At 36.5% G+C, this 20,587-nt stretch overlaps 1 protein-coding gene across 1 annotated transcript in view; it reads right to left on the bottom strand.

Annotated features, from left to right (window-relative positions):
- Positions 1–278: 278 nt before the first annotated feature.
- LOC129229658 (trichohyalin-like) overlaps positions 279–20,587 on the bottom strand; it is a 131,213-nt gene continuing 110,904 nt past the window's right edge. The window contains exons 10-16 of the mRNA XM_054864017.1: positions 17,139–17,417; positions 14,941–15,207; positions 11,187–14,111; positions 8,224–8,397; positions 6,412–6,611; positions 3,285–3,411; positions 279–378 (exon numbers count right to left, since the gene is read on the bottom strand). Of these exons, the coding sequence (XP_054719992.1) occupies positions 340–378; positions 3,285–3,411; positions 6,412–6,611; positions 8,224–8,397; positions 11,187–14,111; positions 14,941–15,207; positions 17,139–17,417 (4,011 nt within the window). The 3' untranslated portion in view covers positions 279–339. The remainder of the gene's footprint in view (positions 379–3,284; positions 3,412–6,411; positions 6,612–8,223; positions 8,398–11,186; positions 14,112–14,940; positions 15,208–17,138; positions 17,418–20,587) is intronic.

The raw sequence follows: 20,587 nt of genomic DNA, 5'->3' as shown, positions 1-20,587 counted from the left end.
GTAAAGAAGCGAGAGATAGACAGAGTGAGAGAGAAAGAGAGACAGACAGAGAGTCTTTGCTGCTTTTGGAACGAAAGGAGGGCTGAATCGGAAAAATGCCTAGCCATCTTCGAGAAGTAGAATCGTTAATATAGAAGGCACCGATGATTTGACAACCAACATGCGCGGCTCGTGTTTTATTTGCTGTGAGATATTATTATATAACAAAGAAGTAAAAACACAGAACAGGGGCGAAGAGTGATATCCGCTACTGTTCACATGGCAGTACCGTAGGTAATGAAAAATAATGTCTGCTGGAACTAAGTATGGTCCATTGTGCAAAGAGCAACTCAACACGCATCAGAAGAAGCTTGAGAAGAAACTGGTCGGTCCCGTTCCCTGAAAAGAACACAAACAACAAACTTTAAATCTTCGCCAAGAATAAACATTTTAAAAAATTATTTTTGCAATGAGCCGGAAGTTTGCAACGGGGGAAATTGATAGAATAAGCAAAATAGCAATAATAATAATAATAACATAGAGCCAGAAAATACTTTTATTTTCCCAACGTTTAATTTCTAATTTTCAAAATGCAGAGTTCTAAACAAAATGTTTTATAGTGTGACGTCACAAGTGAAGGTAGCCATCTTGAATCGGAGCGGGTGGTTGTCTTTTTTGGCAAGATATCGCTTTTTTGTGATTTTTCGCTGTTAGCATTAGCGGAACAAGAACTGTTAGTAAAATAAAATTTTCATTTCGCGAAGTTTGCCAATGTCTTGAAACTTTGTTCAGGTTACCCTAGTGGCTTGTTCACTTGTGACGTCAGTAGCGAAAATAAAACAGCGACTGAAAGTTTAGACTGTTTTTTAAGAGAGAAAATAAGTGAAAATTAAGAAAAAAAAGTAACTCCCCCCTCCCTTTTTCGACCATGCGGTTCAGATTTTTTTTTTTTTTGTAAGATGGGAAACAACCCAATTGCTTACATATATTTTTAAAGCATTTTTTAATGTCATTTTCCTTCTACATTGTTGAAATAAAGTTCAATATTTTGCCAAAAAATCGGTTAAATATAGCTAGGTTAAAGTTAAATTTTGCTAGTTCTTGGGGTGAAGCACTGAAATTTATTTTTAAGAGTGTATTAATGGTACATTAAAATATTTTGAAAAACAAGATTGGTTTTAGATAAATAATTCATTTAGGTCATTTAGAATAACAAAGTTAAATGTAAATATACATAATTTGGAATTGGTTCTATCTGATGCAGACAGCGTAAATTGTTAACTATGACTATTCAAAAATTAATAAATTTGGTCGGAAATACTTTTCTGACAGCCGTAGAAAGGTAACATTTTTTTAATTTTTTAAATAATTATCTATTCTTTACCTATTCACTTTTGATTCTTGGATTAGTTGTGGATGTTTCGCCGAAATGTTTGAATTTGAAAACATTTGAACAGCATGAAGTGAACGGTCAAAACCCTTATCATGAATGAATCTGACAATATGTATTTGGTTAGAATGAAACGGTATAGAAATAATAATGCATGTTGGCATTCATAAATTTACGTATTTAATTGAGGATGAATAGAAAGATGATAGAAACAAGAGAAAATGTAAATTTATAGCTAAATGTATTTGTTCAGCAATATCATAAATATTTCAGCAGAAGAGAACAAGTTGTAATAGCCCATCTTCGTATTGGTCATACGAGATTCACCCACAAACATCTTTTTTGCCGCGAATCTACTCCAATATGCAACACATGCAATATCAATCAAACAGTGTTGCATATCTTCTCCGTTTGTCAAATTTTCAATCATATTCGTTTTAGATTTTTCATTCAGCTCCATTCATCTCTGAAGGAACTCCTAGGGGACTTCTCCTATCCCAAATTGTTCCCCTTCCTTCAGGAGACTGACTTTTTGTCTTTGATTTAGTGCTGTTTCTTATGTCCTTGTTTATGTCTTGTTTTTGTTTTGCTGACGTTCTTTTATCTTACTCTAAATTATTTCTCAGTTATTCCTTTCGGCTCGTCACTCAAAATTTAAAACTTCGTTTATGTGTTTGTTTTGATTAGTTTTTCAAAATTCTTGAAGTTTTATGTCTTTTGCTCCATAACAAAAAATACTTTTTTGGCTCTTTTTTCCTGGCGATTTTCTCAGCACTTGCATAGATTTTATAATATTATTACAAAATAATATTTCATAATATTATTATTTGTGTCCGTAGGTGCTTGTGATTAAAAACACTAAAATTTTCGAAAAATAGCTATTTAATATGATTAGACCAAATAATTCTACATTGTATATCATAAGTTAATTATCAAACCAGCTAAATCTATATTTAAAAAATTGTCTGAAGCTACCAAAAAAAAAAGTTAAAAGCTCAATCATAATTTATTCAAACAACGTTTTCCTCCCACTCGCTCTAAAACCAAAAGCGGATTCCCCCCTCCCTCCAAATTTATACACAACCTTGTTATGGAAATTGCATACGCATGTTTCAGCAACTACTCAACAATCGCTTGCGCAGTATAGCCTAGTAAGGTTCTTGCGCCAAAAAAAAACTCAATCAAACCAATCAACATAAATACTTCATGATATTGCATGTATTAGATGTTTTTCATGCTATTAGCCTTAACACATTGACTGCTAGGAACGAGATAACTCGTCCTCCAGAATTATGCTGTATGCGCTAGGGACGAGATAACTCGTCTTCCAGCCAACACGTTGCTATATTTTTTCAGCGGGTTCCATTGGCTTTCCTGGGTGTTCTGCCGCGCATAGACGAACATTTAGACAAGGTTCAAAAAGAGAACACAAGAACTACTGCGTTTGCTGTGAAAACATTTTCTGATGCAAGCAGGCGTGCACGCGATCAAACGAGGTAGCGCGCGAGTTTTTTATGCTGTGGTCTGTGAGTAAATAAAAGAGTAAAATGAGCAAACGTAAGTATATGTCCTTCGAAGATGCAGTGAAATATATTACTTTATCGGATGATGAACTAGTTGACGATGATGACAGTGACAGGGACAGTTGCAACTTCAGCGACAGGGAGATCGACAACGAAGAGACTAATTTCACCAACCCTGAGCCTGCTCCTGTAGACCTTCATTGTATGCTGTATTATTCATGAAAAAGTCAAATAGAACTGTTTTCCTTCAAATTGTTTCAAATAATTAGCTTAGCGCAGGGAGTCCATATACAGGCTGTCGACGACGCAGTCAATGTGTTAAACATATGAAGCGTGGGGGGAGGGGGGAAGGTAAATGTTAGGGCGTATGATATGACTCCAATTATACTCACTTGAGGTTGTTTTGATGGATCTTTGTTGTCCGGTTCTGGCCTTCGAATCGGCATTGGCAATGTTTGAGATCCACCACCTCCTTGTGGTCCTCTTCGTACGTTGCTCACTTGAGCGTCCTTCAGTTGTCTGGAACAAAGTGACGAAATGCGGTCAAAATATTCAAAACACAGAATGTATTTCCAGGTAGTTTCAGTTCGAAAATAGGGAAGTGAATGAAATCCCAAGAGGAAACTTTACAAAACATAAACTATAAATCACAAACTTTGTAATAGATGAAATTTCTAACGTTTCGGACTATATAGCCGGAATAGCCTTGTACTTCCAGTTAAATGCCGCAATAAGAATACAAATTTTTCATTTGATGGTGGTATTATAGTAGTAGCATGTTGGATTTTAAAACGAAATACAATTCAAACTGATAATTTTATATGTTTACATAATTACATACTCTGGAATTTTTTCCACCAAAATACTTATATGAGGCAGTGAGAAGCAAAGGGGAGTTTTTCTTAGATTGAAGTTCTAAATGTGCAACATTATGATTTCTTTGGGGACATAAAAAGAGCGGATTAGGTGCGATGAACATTTCTCTCCTCCTCTTTTGACTAACTCTAATTCTCTATTACATTTTTATTTTTTTTTAATGTGGTAAATCCTCACCGGCTTTTTTTTTCTGAAAGTTTTAATTTTCACTCGAATATTTTTATTGATTCGAATTCAAACTTCTACAGCGGCAATAAGAAATTTCTTTGTTTTGAACTGATTTTTTTTCTGTGGTACCTGTGATCATTTTTGCCATTTCGTCTTATTTTAATCATTGTGCCTCTTGACTCGCCTAAAAAAATCTTGTTTTAACTTCCGATTTTTTTTTTTACCTGAGCCCCATTTAAAAATTACTAGAGTGGATTTTCATTACAATACTTTAACTCTCAAACTCTCTCTTTTTCTTTGTTTTAACTTTACTTCTGTTTGAAACACGTATCCCAGCGTCTCTGATATTTTTCTTCATTTGACTGATATTTTCATAAAGATATTTTATCTTAAAGTTAAAAGAGAAGTAAACACAGAAATAGAAATATTTCAGCAGTTCCCTCAGAAACTATCATGTTTATTTTCCCATTTGCATATTTTTTTTTGCACTAAAGTTCCCCGGATACAAGGAAATCCTGATACAACGAATACCGATACAACAAAATATTCATTACGACGAACAAAATGTTCGGTCTCGTTTTAAAATCTATTAAAATAATGTATAAAAAAATCTCGTTTCAACGAAGCGATTTTTTTTCAAAATTCGTTAAAAGGAAATGTTTTTCGCGACGTCAGTTTGAATATTTTTCTTAAAGTTGTTTTTGGAAACTAAAAAAAATTTTCACAAGTCAAAATAGAAAAACTTCACTTGCACTTTCGAAATAGAGACATTCAAAGTAGAAATCCGTTCATACTGAAACGTAAGTTGATGTGTGACAACAAAAATCAGACTTTGGCACTAAACGTAAGGCACAATTTGCAAGAGGGTTAGCAAGTTTTCAACCTCTCTTGTGGTCAGTATAAATGACGTTCACAAATTTGAATCTTTAATAGTGTCCCCTGGGACCAAATCTCGTGCAAGATAACACTTTTGTGAAGACAACCAATGAGTAAAAGTTCAGTGTTCAATATATTTTTTAAATTCAGAATGAATGACATTTTAAATTATGTTTCAAATCGTTAGGTACGGTAAATGTTGGATATTCAATTATATTAGAGTGCAGTTTTGAAAGATTAATACTTTTACAAAAATAAAGAATGTTTCCGTTGAAACGAAATTTTTTATCGGTGCCTTGGAGTTAGCTGTAACGGGATTTCATTGTATTTCAATATAACAATGAACTTTTCTTTCGTTTAAAAATGTTTGAAACTTGCATCTGAGCGGCTTTTGGTTCGTTTATCTAAGTAACACATAGCTTCTCGGATAGATTACTTAATATTATTTTAAACTTGCATCTTTTTTTTTTCACTTTTTACCGAAAAAAAGTTTTGGTATTTTTTAATGATGGATTCCTTTTGTTACCCTTTTTGTTTAACGATGGATCCCTTTCAGAAAAAGTGGAGTGTTGACGATCCTATTCTTCTTCTATTGAAATAATTTTTAATTATCCGTATTTAGTCAACAGTGCATGGAAAACTAACCCCTTTTATGTCATGCTTCAGAGTACGACTTTCTATCGAGTAAATAAAGAGGTTTCGCGCATTTCATTTGCAGAAGGAGCCTTCTATTTCCCCTTTTGAACTACAGCAATGCTTTAAGTGAATAAAAAAGAACCAACTTTTGAGGTACAAAAAGGTAGTTTTGACTGTTGATTTTTTTTTTTTTTTAAAGATGCTTCATAAATTGCTCAATGAAACATTTTATTATATTATGATAAGAAAATCTCCCCCTAGCCCTTCCCCCTTTGTTTCTATAACTGGCGAATTGCTTTGAAAAATATTAAGTCATTATTATGTATAATTGAGTTGTTATTGTATTTAAAAAATTTCTGGGAGAACTTTTTACATTTTTTTTCGCAGGCACTTGGTTATAATATTTTTCTCGTTTTGATTTGGTAATTTTGTGCCCCTAAAATTTTTACTCTGTGCTGGGGCACGAACTGGCGGAGTGTTATTTTAGCCCTGGTCGGATCCCCCTTTAACAGTACGATCGAAAGAATGCTGTTGAGCTGCAACCATACTTTTTATGGCATTGCATATGCAACGGCAAAGGATTTGATGTGGGTGTAAACTACTTAAACAAAATAGTGCATGCCAAAAAAGGGCTGTTTTTATGCTGAAGGCACATAGCTATGTACTACATGCATCATTGCTGGTTTTTCATATCATAATAAACAAATTGAAATCATATTTTGTTATAACATTCCATACGGTCAGTAATTTTAACCCACTCCCTCCGAGGTTAGGCTTCGAAGTTCGGTCCCTTAAGCCTATTGGTAAATCAAATCCTAACCTTTACCAAAGGAGCTCAAAGTAATGCCATAAGAAAATAAATGTTAGATTATTGTACTATCGTGACAAATTGATTTTGTGGGTTGTGCGTCATGGTCTTGGCCTGTCGAATCGAAAGTAAAATCTGAGTGGAGGAATACTTACTGCTGCAAGTTACTGATCTGTTGGTTCAAGGCAAATTTTTCCTCTTCCGAGGTGGACATGATTTGGAGCAATCTTGCTAATTCCGACTGCGACCTGTTGGATTCCTCCTTCAAAACGTTCAACTCTTTCTGCAGCTCCTCGTTCTTTCTCTGCAGTTCGGCCACCTGTCCCGCCGGGGCGCGACCTTTCATAGATTCCGCCTGGAAGGGTGAAGAGATAATTACTAATGAAGCAGTGCGAAATTTAGAGGTGAATACTACAACGAAGTAACTACAGTTCAGTACTTTTTTTTTTCATTCTGCTTTGAGAAAAGCCCAACAAAAGAATGTTTTTTCACAATGTTTTGGAAAAGTCAAGACTTAATTTAAAGTTGTCGCCATGGCGGCCAGACAACCGCCTTTGGCGGTGTACTACGGCGGACACTTCAGTCTCGCCGCCTAGGACGGCTCGCCTAAGCCGCCTGCTGCTTATTCGTACACACAGAGCTGCCAACTGCTAGGAAAAGATCGTAGTTTGTACGAATTACAGCTTTAAACTACGACGCTACGATAGCGGGTCCAAATATTACGATTTTTTATTTTTTTAAATTTATAATTCCAAAATGAAAAAAAAAACCAGCATGAAAATTAAACCGGTAAGTTCAGAAAATCAAACTTCTACACGCGTGTGCTGACGGTCTCTGCGCAACAAGCATCGCTCTTCGAAAGTTGCATGGAGTAAAGATGGATCGGTCTTTAGATCGTGACGCTGATCCAGTCGTTGAATCTTCGTCAAAAAACTGTCAAAATTCTGTGAAGAATACAATTTTTTTTTTTATTCCGTTTTAATATTTTCTGTATCATATTTGAAATTTGTTCAGTATCTTTTTTTTTTGTTGTTGTTCTTTATACTGTTGACAATTCCTCACTGTTTAAATCTGTGGCAGCGGTCACGCCCCCCCCCCCCCACACTGCAAAACTCTGCTACGATTTTAAATTTTCAAAAGTTGGCAGCTCTGCGTATACAACGCTTTCAGCGGTATACTTTAGGGGATTCACCCATTCTTGCGGAATGCGGCGGTATATTAACTTGTGAGCAGTTTTCGGAGTGGTGCACCTTTTACAACCGATCTATTCTCAATCCGCCGCGTCCTTCTTCACTTTACCAAAAACTGGAATAATTAAATTAGTAATAATGAGCTCAAGTAGCAATTTCATTTAATGAATGTTGTAAAATGCCTATCAATATTGTGAAAAGCACTTGAAAACGTTTAAACAATACCTATGCTACCTGGAAATATTAAGGAAAGAATATGATACATATAGTTGCAAATTTAAAGCGTCATCTTTGAGGATTAGAAAACCGCCCATTAAGGTATAACGGTTAAAATTACTTCTATATTCGAACGAAGCAGTTGCCTGTTTGGTGATACGTTGATAGTTGAAATTTTAACCCTAACTCCGGTGTATTAACGAGGAACCCCAGTAGAAAGCGTTCATTGTTGACCACTTTTTCGTTTCTTCATTCTCCTAAAATGACAGTTTTACCAGTAGAACTGTTATATTACCAGATCCAGTTCAGCCTTGTCAAAATAAAACATTTCCTTGCATGTCAAATATTGCCGAAAAATCTTATCAAGTTATAAACAGCTTACTGAATTTTTGGTACTTCAACAATCAAATAATACCGTAACGCATGCTATATCGCCAGTTTCATTGCTGGTGACGTCACTCAGTGATATTAGCTATTATATATATGAGGATTACTTCTTGAAAAATCATTGTGCAAACCGTGCTAATCCAAAATGCATACGGTCAATATATAGGACGATACCTGCTTAAGTTGCTGTTCCATTTGATCTAATTTCTCTTTCCTTTTTTTAAGCTTTTTCTCTGTTTCTTCTTGCGCTCTCTGCTTTTCATCAAGCTGCTTACGCAAGGCAGAAAGTTCCGCATCTTGTTGAGCTTCCATCTTTCCTTTCTGTCCTTGAAGAGCATGAAGTTCGGACTGCAAACAGTTAAAGGAGCATTAAAGAATCTTGCTACTGTTTGACCATGGATTGTATGGAATTGGCAAACATCCAGTTAAGGCGACTCCATCTGAATGAGGGGAAAAATAAAAATTTTATGCGCGCGTTTCGCTCATTTGAATGAGACTCTGCTTAATTTAGAGGCTAACATACATCTGCAAAATCCGACATCCCTGAAAACTAATAGATGCTTCCATTTCCGCGTGTAAACCGGATGTTTGCCTTTCCATACAATCCGTGGTTAGACAGTATATGCACATATATATCGATCCGATGTCATATTAACTGGGTGATCAGAAGAGTACACTCAAACCCGTTTTTGTGCAATTTTTTGTGCAATTTTTTTTTTGTGCGGTATGTGAAATTTTTAATCCAATAAGGACTCAATTTACGATTTTTTGTAGTATTTTCCAGTAGCGACAGGGGCACACCGATGGGAGGTCACTGTGACCTCCCAAAATTTTTCTTATTCGGGAAATTGCGTCTGACTATTCGGCAAAATTATCGTCATTTGGTTCATTTTGATTTCGTTTAAAGAAGCACATTGTAGTTAGTTCGTAAGTTTTTGGGTTATTTTCTACGAGAAACTTTTTTTATGTGGTTCCTATCCACCGCATATTTTTTTTTTTAAACTGTGTTGTGAAAACAACTTTTTGCAGCTACATGTAAAGTTTCGAACGTTTTTTTTTTTAATTTTTTTTTTTTTTTTATGCGGATTTTTTTTTTTTTTTTTTGATGCTGTCTTTATCTACATCATAAAAACAAGTTTGGGCTTTGAAAAATTAATAACACACGGAATAATATATGTAGACTGGTAAAAACTCACACACATGCTTAAAATAACGTGAAGTTTTACTGTAATCAGGAAAAAAAATTCTGTGTCGTAACGACACAGGATAGAAGATGAACTTTTATCTGTTTTTTTTTTTTTAAACGTTATAAATTGTCCGCACGTTTTTCCCTCACGCCACGTTTTTGCTTTTTCTGCACCTGACTTAGGCATAGTCACAACAAAATTCTATACTTAAATGAAGAAAATAGATTAAAAAGAACGAGATCTAAACAATACTTGAAATTCGCTTTTTTATTGTTACCAAAAAACAATGGAAAATAATAGTAATTTTAAAGTTAGTTTTCTTAATAAAAATTAACAAACTAATTTCATGACTAAACTTAAGCAATGTATATTACTATTAAACTGATGACTTGAATCAAAGAAATCTTTGAAAACCTGCATTATTTGATAAGTTTAAAATGCCCAAAATCCATAAATATATGTCTTGAAATTAATTTGTTAAATTTATTAACGAAACAAATTTTGTAGTTATTATTATTTTTCATTGTTTTTGGCACAATTAAAAAACAACGACGTCACTTACGTCACACGAAAAGGTTGCGGATCAGAATTTCAAAGCCCTCGCATGAAAAGTTTCACCTGAAGAAGTGATCGATTATGATAATGATATGACGATTATAATTTTGAAAACGATTAAAATTACTTGTAAAAACTTGAATTACTTAAATAAAATGTTATGTCACCGTGAAAGACTAAAAATGGAGGTAGTCGACTTTCACCAGTAATGCACCGGAAATAGTCGGACTTTCGCTGACGTCTTTATTTTCCCCGACGGAAAAAAAATGCTTAAAAATTATTATTGCAGCAAACAAGTTCATCTTTTCCGATTATTTAGTATGGAATAATAGGTATGAAGATTTAAATTTTCACCGAGTAAATGGGAAATGTTTAGGTACATATTTCACGATGAGAGAAACAATTAAAGATCTTTTAGATTTTATCGTCCTATATCAAGCATAATACGTAGGCTGTTTAATTGGTAATGAGATTAATTTTACAGTCGCGAAACCACTCACTGGAATGTTACTTTCTGTGGCATGAAAAATGTCTGTTGTCTGTATTAACAAAAGCTACCAATAGTTGGCTTATACAGACTCATGTTCTTGGGTATCACGTGATTGAACAGAAGCCTGTTGTCAGGCGCCTACAAGACGCAGACAGTTGTCAAAATAGAAGCGTAGTTGGAACAAAGTTATGACATTAAAATTTTTTCGTCTGCAAAAATGGCATCGGAGATCTTTGATATGTTACGTGAAGTTTTCAACGATGAAGCAATGTTTGGAGGCATTTTGTTGGCATAAAGCTTTTAAGGAAGGCAAAGTATGGAAGATATTGAACGTGAGGGAAAACCTTCAACGTCCATCACAGAGACAATGATTAGCACTGCTACTATAATCATCAGGGGGAATCGCAGAATTATTTGCCATCAGTGGTTTCTGGCTGTTTCCTCAACTTAAGAAACCATTACGAGGCAAACATTTTGAAAGCAACAAACCAGGTTTAAACTCTACGGAGGCAGTTTTGAAAAAGCTCTCACAAACTTAACGTTCACAATTTTTTAAGAGGTGAACAGAGCGTTGGAATAAATGTATTTAGTCCCTCAGAAGTTATTCTTAAAAATAAAAAAAAAATATGTAAATTGTGACGATTGAAGTTGTTTTGTATTTTTTATGAATTTAGTCTTATTACTTATTGAACAGCCCTCGTACATTAATTTATTTTCTTATTTCGACAGCATTAATATTAATTATGCCTTTTTCATATGGCTATTTTTCCGTTTCACATAATAGTACTTAATAAACTAGTGGTTAAAAAGCTAATAAGCCTGAATGCTCTTGTAAAATAAGTATTTATAGTTTAAGAAACAAGTGACCATTAGCTAATAAATGCATATCATGAAAAAAATAATACCTCTCTTTTCTCTAATTCTTGCACCAGCATCTCTAGTTGAGCTTGGAATCGCTCTCTTTCCACCCCGAACTCTGCTTGAGCATTTTCCTTCTCTTTTTGTGCTTTGATCTTGATTTCCTCTTGAGCCTTCTCCAGTTGCTTTTTCAATTGTTGGTTTTCTTGCTGCAATCGCTGTGTTTCATTCTTCTGCTTCTCCAAATCGTTTCGAAGAGCCTCGATTTCTCTCTCGTTTGCTGTCGCTTTACCAGATAGCTTCTGGGATTTTAACTGTTCTGTTTTCAGTTGTTTATTCTGCTCCCTGGCTTTGGCCAAGTCCGCATTTGTGTCTTCTAGCTGTTTGTGTATGGTGGCAAGAGCATCCAGGGACCGTTCTAGCTCAGTTCGTAGGTCCTGGTTCTCATTCACAGTTTCCTGCAATTGTCCTTCGATACGCTGTAACTCATTTTGCAATCGGTTGACTTCCTTTCGGTATTTCTCGGCCTCTGACCGGGTTGCTTCTTGGAATTCGACCGATTGTCCAACGGTTGATTTTGTGCGTTCGATCTCGGCCTCGTATTCCTTGAGTTGCCTCAACAGGGCATCTTTTTCTTCTGATATCTTGCGAAGCTCTTTTTGAGCTAATTCCAGCTTCTCCTGCATCTTCTTTACGTCAGTTCTCATTCTGTCGTGTTCCGCTTGCAATTTCTCTTGACAGTCTCTCATCTTCTTCGCGTAACCCTCCGAATCTTCCATGTCCTGCTTCAAACGCTCCACTTCCATCTGCAAGCGGCTGTTTTCAGACAATGTTCGTTGCACTTCTGCTTCCGATTTGCTCAACAGCTGCTTCAGACGAGCTGTTTCGTTTTGGTGAAATTCAATTTCCTTTTGACTGAACACATGTTCTTCCATTTTACCACGAACTTCATCCAATGTCAACTTTAGGGTGCTAACTTCTTTTTCAAGGGCTTCCTTGTCGTCTCGAGTCTTCAGTAACTCGACTTGAACTCGCTCCAACCTGTCACGCATTCTTTCGATGTCTTTGGCGTCTCTGTCAATTTCTTGTTTAGATTTATCCTCAGCCACAATAACTTTCTCAACTCTAGCTTGTGCCATCTCAGCTTCCCTTCTCAACGTTTCTATATCAGTCTGCTTCAATTTCAGCTCTTGTATTTTCTTAAGCTCAGTCATTGCTGTTTCATATTTATCTTTGGCTTTTTCAACTTCAATGTGCAACCTCTCAATCTCTGCATTGTGCTTCTCACGTTCTTGCAAAGTAACACCTTTTTCCAGTCGAATTTTTTCGATATCAGATTTTAACTTTTGCATTTCAACTGCGACGGCTTCTTTCTGCTCATTAGCTTTCTCTAGCTCTACCATAGCTTTCTCGTATTTGTCTTTAACTTTTTCTAAATCAATTCGTATTCTTTCGAATTCACCTTGAGATTTTTCTTGGGTCGTATGGTATCTGGACATTTGAGATTGATATCGCTCCAATTCTGCTTGCACATTCTCTTTCTCCGATTGAATTCTATCTTTCTCAGTTTGAGCGCGTCTCAATTCTGTTTGAGATTTATCCAGTTTCTCGTACACTTTTTCCACTTCTACTTGCAGCCTAGCAAGCTCTTCTTGTGATTTTTCGTGACTAGTTTGCGATTTGCCAACTTGATTTTGAACTCTTTCCATTTCAATAGATATGTGATCTACATCAGCCTGAAGTTTATCTCTCTCTGATTGCAATCTTCTTAGTTCTATCTGAGCCTTCTCATGCCTGTCCCTCATTACTTCCAACTCCATTTGACTACGATCCAATTCCACTCTCATCTTTTCTTCATTTTCTTTTGCTTTTGTTAATTGAGAGTAGTTTCTAGCATACATTTCTTTCAGGGTGTCGAACTCCTCCAAAGATTTCCTGGCATCATCTTTTGTTTTATTCGCTATTATGTGTGATTTTTCTACCTCCAGGGTAACTCGATCCAATTCTGCTTGCACTTGCTCATACTTAGTTTGCATTTTATAATGCTCACTCTGAGTTCTTTCCAACTTTTCTACCAGCTTTTCGTACTCTGCTCTTGATAGTTCCCTGTCTTCGGAGGATTTCTGAAGCTGAAGTTGCATTTTTTCCTGCTTTTCCCTGAGAACCCGAAGCTCGGCTTGGGAAGTGTCGTAGTCGACGTGGTATTTTTCTAGGTGGTTCTGCGTTTTCTCCAGTCTCTCCCTGATGACCTCAAATTCTGCTTGAGCATTTTCCTTCTCTTTTTGTGCTTTGTTCAGCTGCGTTTGGAGGACGTCAATTTTCTCTTGCAATTTCTCTAGCTCAGAGTGGAAGACTTCTTTTTCTTTTTGAAGGCGCTGCAGCTGACTCTGCGCACGATCTGCCTTTTCCCTCGACTTCTCCATCTCGATGTGGGACGTTTCCTTGTCCTTTTGGAGTCTCTGGTACTGGTTCTGAACCTGATTCAGCTGCATCTGGAGACCCTCAATCTCGCATTGGGCGCGTTCTCTCTCCGATTGCAGGCGTCTCACTTCGGCATTGGACTTGTCCAACTTTTCTTGAATGCGGTCAGCGTCCATTTGCGCCTTATCCAAGAGAGCTTGTGTCTTCTCATGCTGCAGCTGAGCTTTGCTCAGATTAGTTTGGACTCTCTCCAGTTCAGTCCTCAACTTCTCAGCTTCGGTCAGTGCAGAATCTCTCTCGGAGTGGCAACGGGAAACGGCTGCTTGAACTCTGTCGTATTCTTCCTGAAGACTCTCCTTTTCGACTTGAGCGTTCTCCAGCTTTGCTTTTAGTCGGTAGATTTCCCCTTGAGATCGTTCCAGCTTTTCCTGAATCTGTTCCACCTCACCTCTGGATCTCTCTTGCTCTGCTTGGTTCATTCTTAGTTCAGCTTGAGCTCTTCGCAGTTCTGACTGGCACTTTTCTAGACGCTCCTGTGTCCTCCCCACCTCCTAAAATTAAGATATCATGCAATTCAGTGTGAAGGACATAATATTTAAATCATTTTAACAGTAAAACTATTTTATGCTAAGCATTTCCCGAGTATGATTAAATTGAAAAAGGAATACAGAGGTGCAGTGAAATCCTGTTACAAAGAATACCAATACAAAGAAATGTCCGTTTCAACGAAATAAATTTCCAGTCCAATTTAATTTCTATTACATCGCTTGAGTACCATCACAACGAATAAAATAGGCAGTTCCTTTAAGTTTGTTGCAAGGGGATTTTATTGTATTTATAGTTAACGAACAATTTAAACTCTACTACTTTTATGTTTGGTTCTTGCAGTTTCATACAAATTGATGCATACAGTACGAGTCAGTCTCTACAATAAAACGTTTCTTGAAATTTCAACTGTCAAATATAGCTAGATGTTACAAAGTCAATGAAGCGCAAAAATCAAAAATTATTTCATAGATGTATTTCGGGATTACAAAAGACCCCTTATTGTAAAACGAAAAACGTGAAGTCCCGGTCAGAAACAATGCCACAAATGTGGCAGAAAGGGTTTTTTGCCATGCTGGTTTTAACCGAATTCAGCCTTGGCAGACAATTGTTTCGGAGATGTTTTAAGAAGTTCTAGAAAGTGAATTTCGATCCGTAACAAAGCGGGCCGAACGGATCCGCTCCACAGGACACGTTTAGCCCATGGGTCGTAGGTTGGGTACCGCTAATATAAGTCTATAAGTACTGATATAAATCTATAATATAATTCTCCAACATTCATTTGAGTCGATTTCCAATATTCCAATTAGAAAATAATACGAAGTCGGGATTTACCTCCGACTGGTACAGATGCGACTTTCCAATGGTACTCTGCTGTTTTTCAAGCTCAAGCTTCAACCTTTCCAGCTGTTCCCTCAGTCTGTCGTTCTCCATGGTGTGCCACGAAGTCTCGTTCCTTTGGCGATCCCACTCGCTCTGGTAAGTGTTTTGTTCTCTCATGATCTTCTCCAATTCCGCTCTCGCCTGCCCCAGTTCCGATTGCGAGTTCTCAAGCTTGGCCTCCACCCTGTCCTTTTCAGCCGCCGCCTTCTCTAGCCGCACCTGGTGAGACAAAGAAGAAATTATTATAGAGCACTCAGATAACAAAAGACTATGCATACAAATCGGAAATTTAAAAGTTGATTGAAACAAATTCGAAATGATTACAAAACACACGGCAACAAAGTTAAACCAAAGAAGTTGAACAGAAAATTTGGATAAACTCGAGTATTTTGATCGCAAGTAAGATGACTGTGCAGAAAAATTATTGTTTATGAAATATAACTAAAGCACACAATAACATGCACATTGCATAAATACTCATGCTTTGGATAACAAGAAACTCCGCTTTCAATGAAGCAAAAATTTAGAGCTTCCAAAGCAATTCAGCGTCTTCAGGACCTGACTACTGAATAGATCAACTAGGTCGTGGCCTAGAACTCTGAATTTTAAGGGGCATCAAATGGCTAAAAACAGTTAAAGTTGTAGATCATTAGTTAAAAAAGAGAAAGAAAATTAAGATTTTTAATTTTTCCTCCTTCCCTAATCGGTCTCTGAGCATTTTGTCGTTTTTGAAAAACTGTTCAATGTAACTCCGCATACGCCTATGCAATATTTTTCAGTTTTGCACTATTTTTATAGAGTCCAAAATCAAATTTATTGGTTTTGAATAATGCCTAGCACTTGACAAAAGCATTAACCTAAAAAAGAGATTGCTACAGGTGGTTTTTAAGGAAAATGTACGATTTAAGCTTACAGCTAAATAAAGTGTAGGAAATGCTCAACGTTGTGTCACCATCACAGAAATGCAATAATTCTAGCCATATCCAAATCAAGCAGATTCCAAAATTCTTCTAGGTGGAACAAAATAAATAAATCAAGTTGAATCTTCCAGCAAAAGCAAAGCTTAAACAGATAGCTTACAGAGCAGGATGATCCCGTATTACAAGTCAATATCAATCTATTACCCATAGCAATATTTTAAGATTTTAAAGCATCATTTTTTCTTAGAATCACCGCGTAAAAAGCAGGGAGTGTTTCAATAAAACTTTTCACAAATTCAAAGAGAATAAAGGGACACGAGGACGATTCGTATCTACATAGAAATACAAGATCAGAAATCGCTCCTTCAAGCTGTAGAGGGCGTATGAGCTAGTTTTTGAAAGTTTAAATATTTTTCCTTTGGTTACTAAATTCTTTGAAACTGTTTATTTTAAGCGATAAAATCAATGTTTTTAAAGCACAAAAACAGCAAAATTGCTGCATGCGCATGTTCCTACCGATAAAGTATCGACTATTTTTTCAATTTAGAAAACGTCTGAAGCTCATGATGCCAAGCAGCAGTCATCAAAGAAGCACGCTTGTTTTTATTGTATTAGCTAAACGAGATTGTCTTATTCTATTCCAGGAGTGAGAAGCAAAGGGATGTAAATGGCAAAATAAAAAATTTGGAGACAACCAGTATAAATGGTAGGTAACATCTCCTCCGCCTTGTGGCATGCGATAGTACTAGTGGCACTGGTAGATGCTGCTGTGCAGCATGATTCAGAAAAAAAAAAGATCAATGAAAGCCTTCCTAGGACCTTATCTTTAAACTCGATTTACTCAAAACTTGAAAATGTTCACTCACATTCCTTTGTTTCTCTCTGCTTCGTTTGTAGTATTTAACAGAAAGACTGCGAGTGTATATTAGATCGAACTTTTCCTATGTGATCGGTATTCAAAAAAGAAAACTTTTGTGCTTTCGAACTCTTGCAGCACTCTGCCCCATAAAAAAGCTTTTTCTTGCCCTTCAATGCTATGTGGTTCTGAATTGTCATCTCCCACCAGAAGTTCTAAAACGTTTAACTGAAAGATCCTGTACTAATGAAATATGTTTGGCTTGAGGTTAAATATCAATCTTGACAAACAAAATGTGCACTCCATTTTAATGCTCCTAAACAACAGAGTGATAACATGTCATCGCAAATACTGGGAATGGAAACTGATCTCACCTGCAGCTTCTCCATCTCGCTTTCCAAGGCGTGCATTTTCATCTTGAACTCTGCAATCTCCCGCTCGTGCAGCTCCCTCTCCTCATTCCGTTCCTGCTCCGCCCGATCCCGCTGCTCCCTCAGCTGCTGTATCTGCTTGTCTTTGTCCGTGATGGCCTCCTCCAAGCTGGAGAGCGCTCCCTCCGAAGAGGAGTGGTGAGCCTGCATGGCCGTCAACCTGGCCCGTGCCATGTCCACCTGGTTGTCCTTCTCCTTCAGGAGATCTTCCAGGTTTTCGATCTGCAACGATTCGGAAGCAAGTATTTATTATACTATTGAAGCCACGCTCCATCCGAGTCTATCGCAAATTTTTTACAGCCTATCTGCCTTAGGTATGCAAGTTCTTAAGCCTTCCATGAAAGTAGGCATCCTAAGTATGCAATATAAATAAAGATCATCTGAAGAAGAAGGACAACCGGGTCATGTCCACCTGATTGTCCTACTCCTTCAGAAGATCTTCCAGGATTTCTATCGGCAGCGATTCAGAAGAAAAAATTGATTACATCGTTACCAAGCTCCATCCGTGGTTTATCACGAATCTTTATAGGACATGTCTGCATTAGGTATGCAGATTTTAATTATCTCGAGAAAAAGCAAATATCCTTAGGTCCAAAGATAAGGACTAATTTCTGAAGGAAAAGAATGGCCTGTCCTTGTCCACTACGTTGTCCTTCTCCTTCAGGAGATCGTCCAGATTTTTGATCTGCAACGATCCAAAGCAAATAAAATATTACCAAGCTTCAGACGTTGTTTATCGCAAATATCTATAGAGCATATCCAGTTAAGGTATGAAAATTCCTAAGTATCCCAAGTATGCAAAATTTAGATAGATCTTTTAAAGGAGAAGCACAACCCGGCTATGTTCACCTAGTTGTCCTTCTCCTTCAGAAGGACTTCGAGGTTTTCGATCTGCAACAATTCAGAAGAATATTTACTATAATGTTACCATGCTCCAGCCACTGTTTTTGACAATCTCGTTGAAGCATATATACGCCTTAGGTATGCAAGTATGTACAGTTAAAGAAGATCTTCTGAAGGAGGACAACCGGGCCATGTTCAACTAGTTGCCGTTTCCTTCAGGATATCTTCCAGGTTCTTGATCTGCAACGATTCGGAAGGAAATAGTTATTATAATGTCACCACAGTCCAGCCACAAGTTTAATGAAAAAGTTCTTCCGAATATCAGAATACAGTGTTATCCATGCTGTTTGATGATAGGTACCTAACTTTCAAACACTTAAAAACTTCACGAAAATTTATCTACAGTGAAAAGTTAACTGATGGATTGCCTACTATTATTATAGTAAATATAAATATATAATAAAAATAAATTAAACACAAGAATCGACTGATTACTCTAATTGAGCTTTAGTAAAAATATTAACTACTAAATAAAAATACTTCTTAATCCTTTGACAGCATTCATATATTGCTCCAGGTAAAATAAAGAAAAAAAAAAGAATTTCTCAGTACAAATTCAGCATTATGCTTTTGTCTCATTAGGCGAATATTTACACGATCAATATTTTTAACAACCGAAAATAGAAATTTGTTTGCATTTTTGAAATTACGTTTATTTACAATTTTTTCCTCATATTTATTTTACATTAGGGACTGTCCATAAATGATGCCACACATTTTTCAGTGAATTCGACCTCACCCACCTTCCGTTTGTCCTAAAGTGTCACACTTCATCTTACCCCCTCTCCTACAACAAATGTGAATCAAACATTCTTCGTGCCAAGCAGTTGCCCATTTTATGACAGCTAGAAATCTGGTAAAGTAGAAGCCATTCAAAGCTCAAACATCACGGACATCCTCGTTCAATCGCAAAATTATTTTTTAAACTGCACCCCGAAGGAGTAAACTGATTAGAACGTACAATAACAAAAAATTGAAAATTGGACTTAACTTCGAACTTTTTTACTGGTTAGATTTAAAATACAATCCGACAGCTCCATTTGATGAAGCCACTTCAACTGTTGAAATTGCTCTCGTCGTGCCAGAAGGAATATGTTTAAAAAAAGAAAGCGGGAAAGAGAGAAAAAGAAAAAAAAAACTAATTTGAGTTTTGACTTCTTAAATTCAAATTATGTTTTTCGTAATCACAAGTGTGTGTGTGTGTGTGTGTGTGTGTGTGTGTGAAGGCGTGTGTGTCTGTGTGCAGGCTTGAGTGCGTGTGTGTATGTATATATACGTGTGTGTGTATGTGTGTATGTGTAGGTGTGTGTATGCATGCGTGTGGGACATGGACGCAACCTGGAGACGGTTTTCGCTAGAGGATCAGCATCGGGAAATACCGGGACGGTAGTGCTGCGGATTGATGCGGGGGGGGGGGGGGGGAACCAAATCATAGGAACATCAAAACCATCAAGTGAGAACAATAAGCAATGTGATTGCTCAAAAAAAAAACACACGTTTATCTTACTACTAGTGATACCCGCACGGCTTTGCCCGTAATAGAAAAATCAAAAGGTCTTTTGGTTCGTCTGTATATTTACAAATAATGTATTTTGAATTTTCTCGTCAGTTGGCTTGTACCCATCTTACGGTTCCACGTTTTGATAATTTCGTATCTCGCCAATTGGCTTGTGCCCATGTTACGGTTCCACGTTATGATAATTTCGTAATTTACTCTTCTATCTTATGATATTTTTTTTCTTAAAATTTGAATAGAAAAAGAACCACATCGAATTTTCGAAAAATCGCTTCGAGGTGCACACCCCCATGCTACATACTAACTTTGTGCCAAATTTCATGAAAATCGGCCCAACGGTTTAGCCTCTATGCGCGTCACAAACATCCTACAGACATCCTCCGGACAGAGAGACTTTCAGCTTTATTATTAGTAAAGATTATTATAAAACATATATGCGTTTCACAACGTATATGGGAAGCTAGTTGGTCGTATTCAAGTTAAAAATTTTAAGTTGTACAAGTAAGATAGTTTTATTGCATTAGAGCATGTCATTCGATCTATAATGCCTCAAATCAAATTTGTTTATCGTATTGCGTGATTTCTATTTTCGACATATCTTTCCACTGGCTAGTTCGGATTTTCTTAGCCTTTTTTAAACTGATATAATATTTGAGCATATTAGAGAATTAATGTTTTTTTTTTCGTAAAACATCATTAGTCGACATTGAAAGAAAAATAATGGCACAATAATAATTTGAAAAGAAAGTCAGTTTTCCATCATAGTAGATGATAAAATTTTGCATCTTTTCTTTAATGGATGCAAATTTGACCAGCTCTCTATCTCAAAAAAAAAAAAAAGAAAAGAAAAGAAAAAAGAAAAAAAACCCACATGCACAGATATTTTGATTTAAGGATATAGATAAAAATTGCAAAAGGCTCTCGTTTTCAGTTGCTAATTTGAAGACCGATCTTCACATCAAAGATATCACAA

Source organism: Uloborus diversus, chromosome 9 (assembly GCF_026930045.1).
Source record: "Uloborus diversus isolate 005 chromosome 9, Udiv.v.3.1, whole genome shotgun sequence".
Classification (NCBI taxonomy): Eukaryota; Metazoa; Arthropoda; class Arachnida; order Araneae; family Uloboridae; genus Uloborus; species Uloborus diversus.
This window is presented reverse-complemented; position numbering and strand designations above follow the sequence as displayed.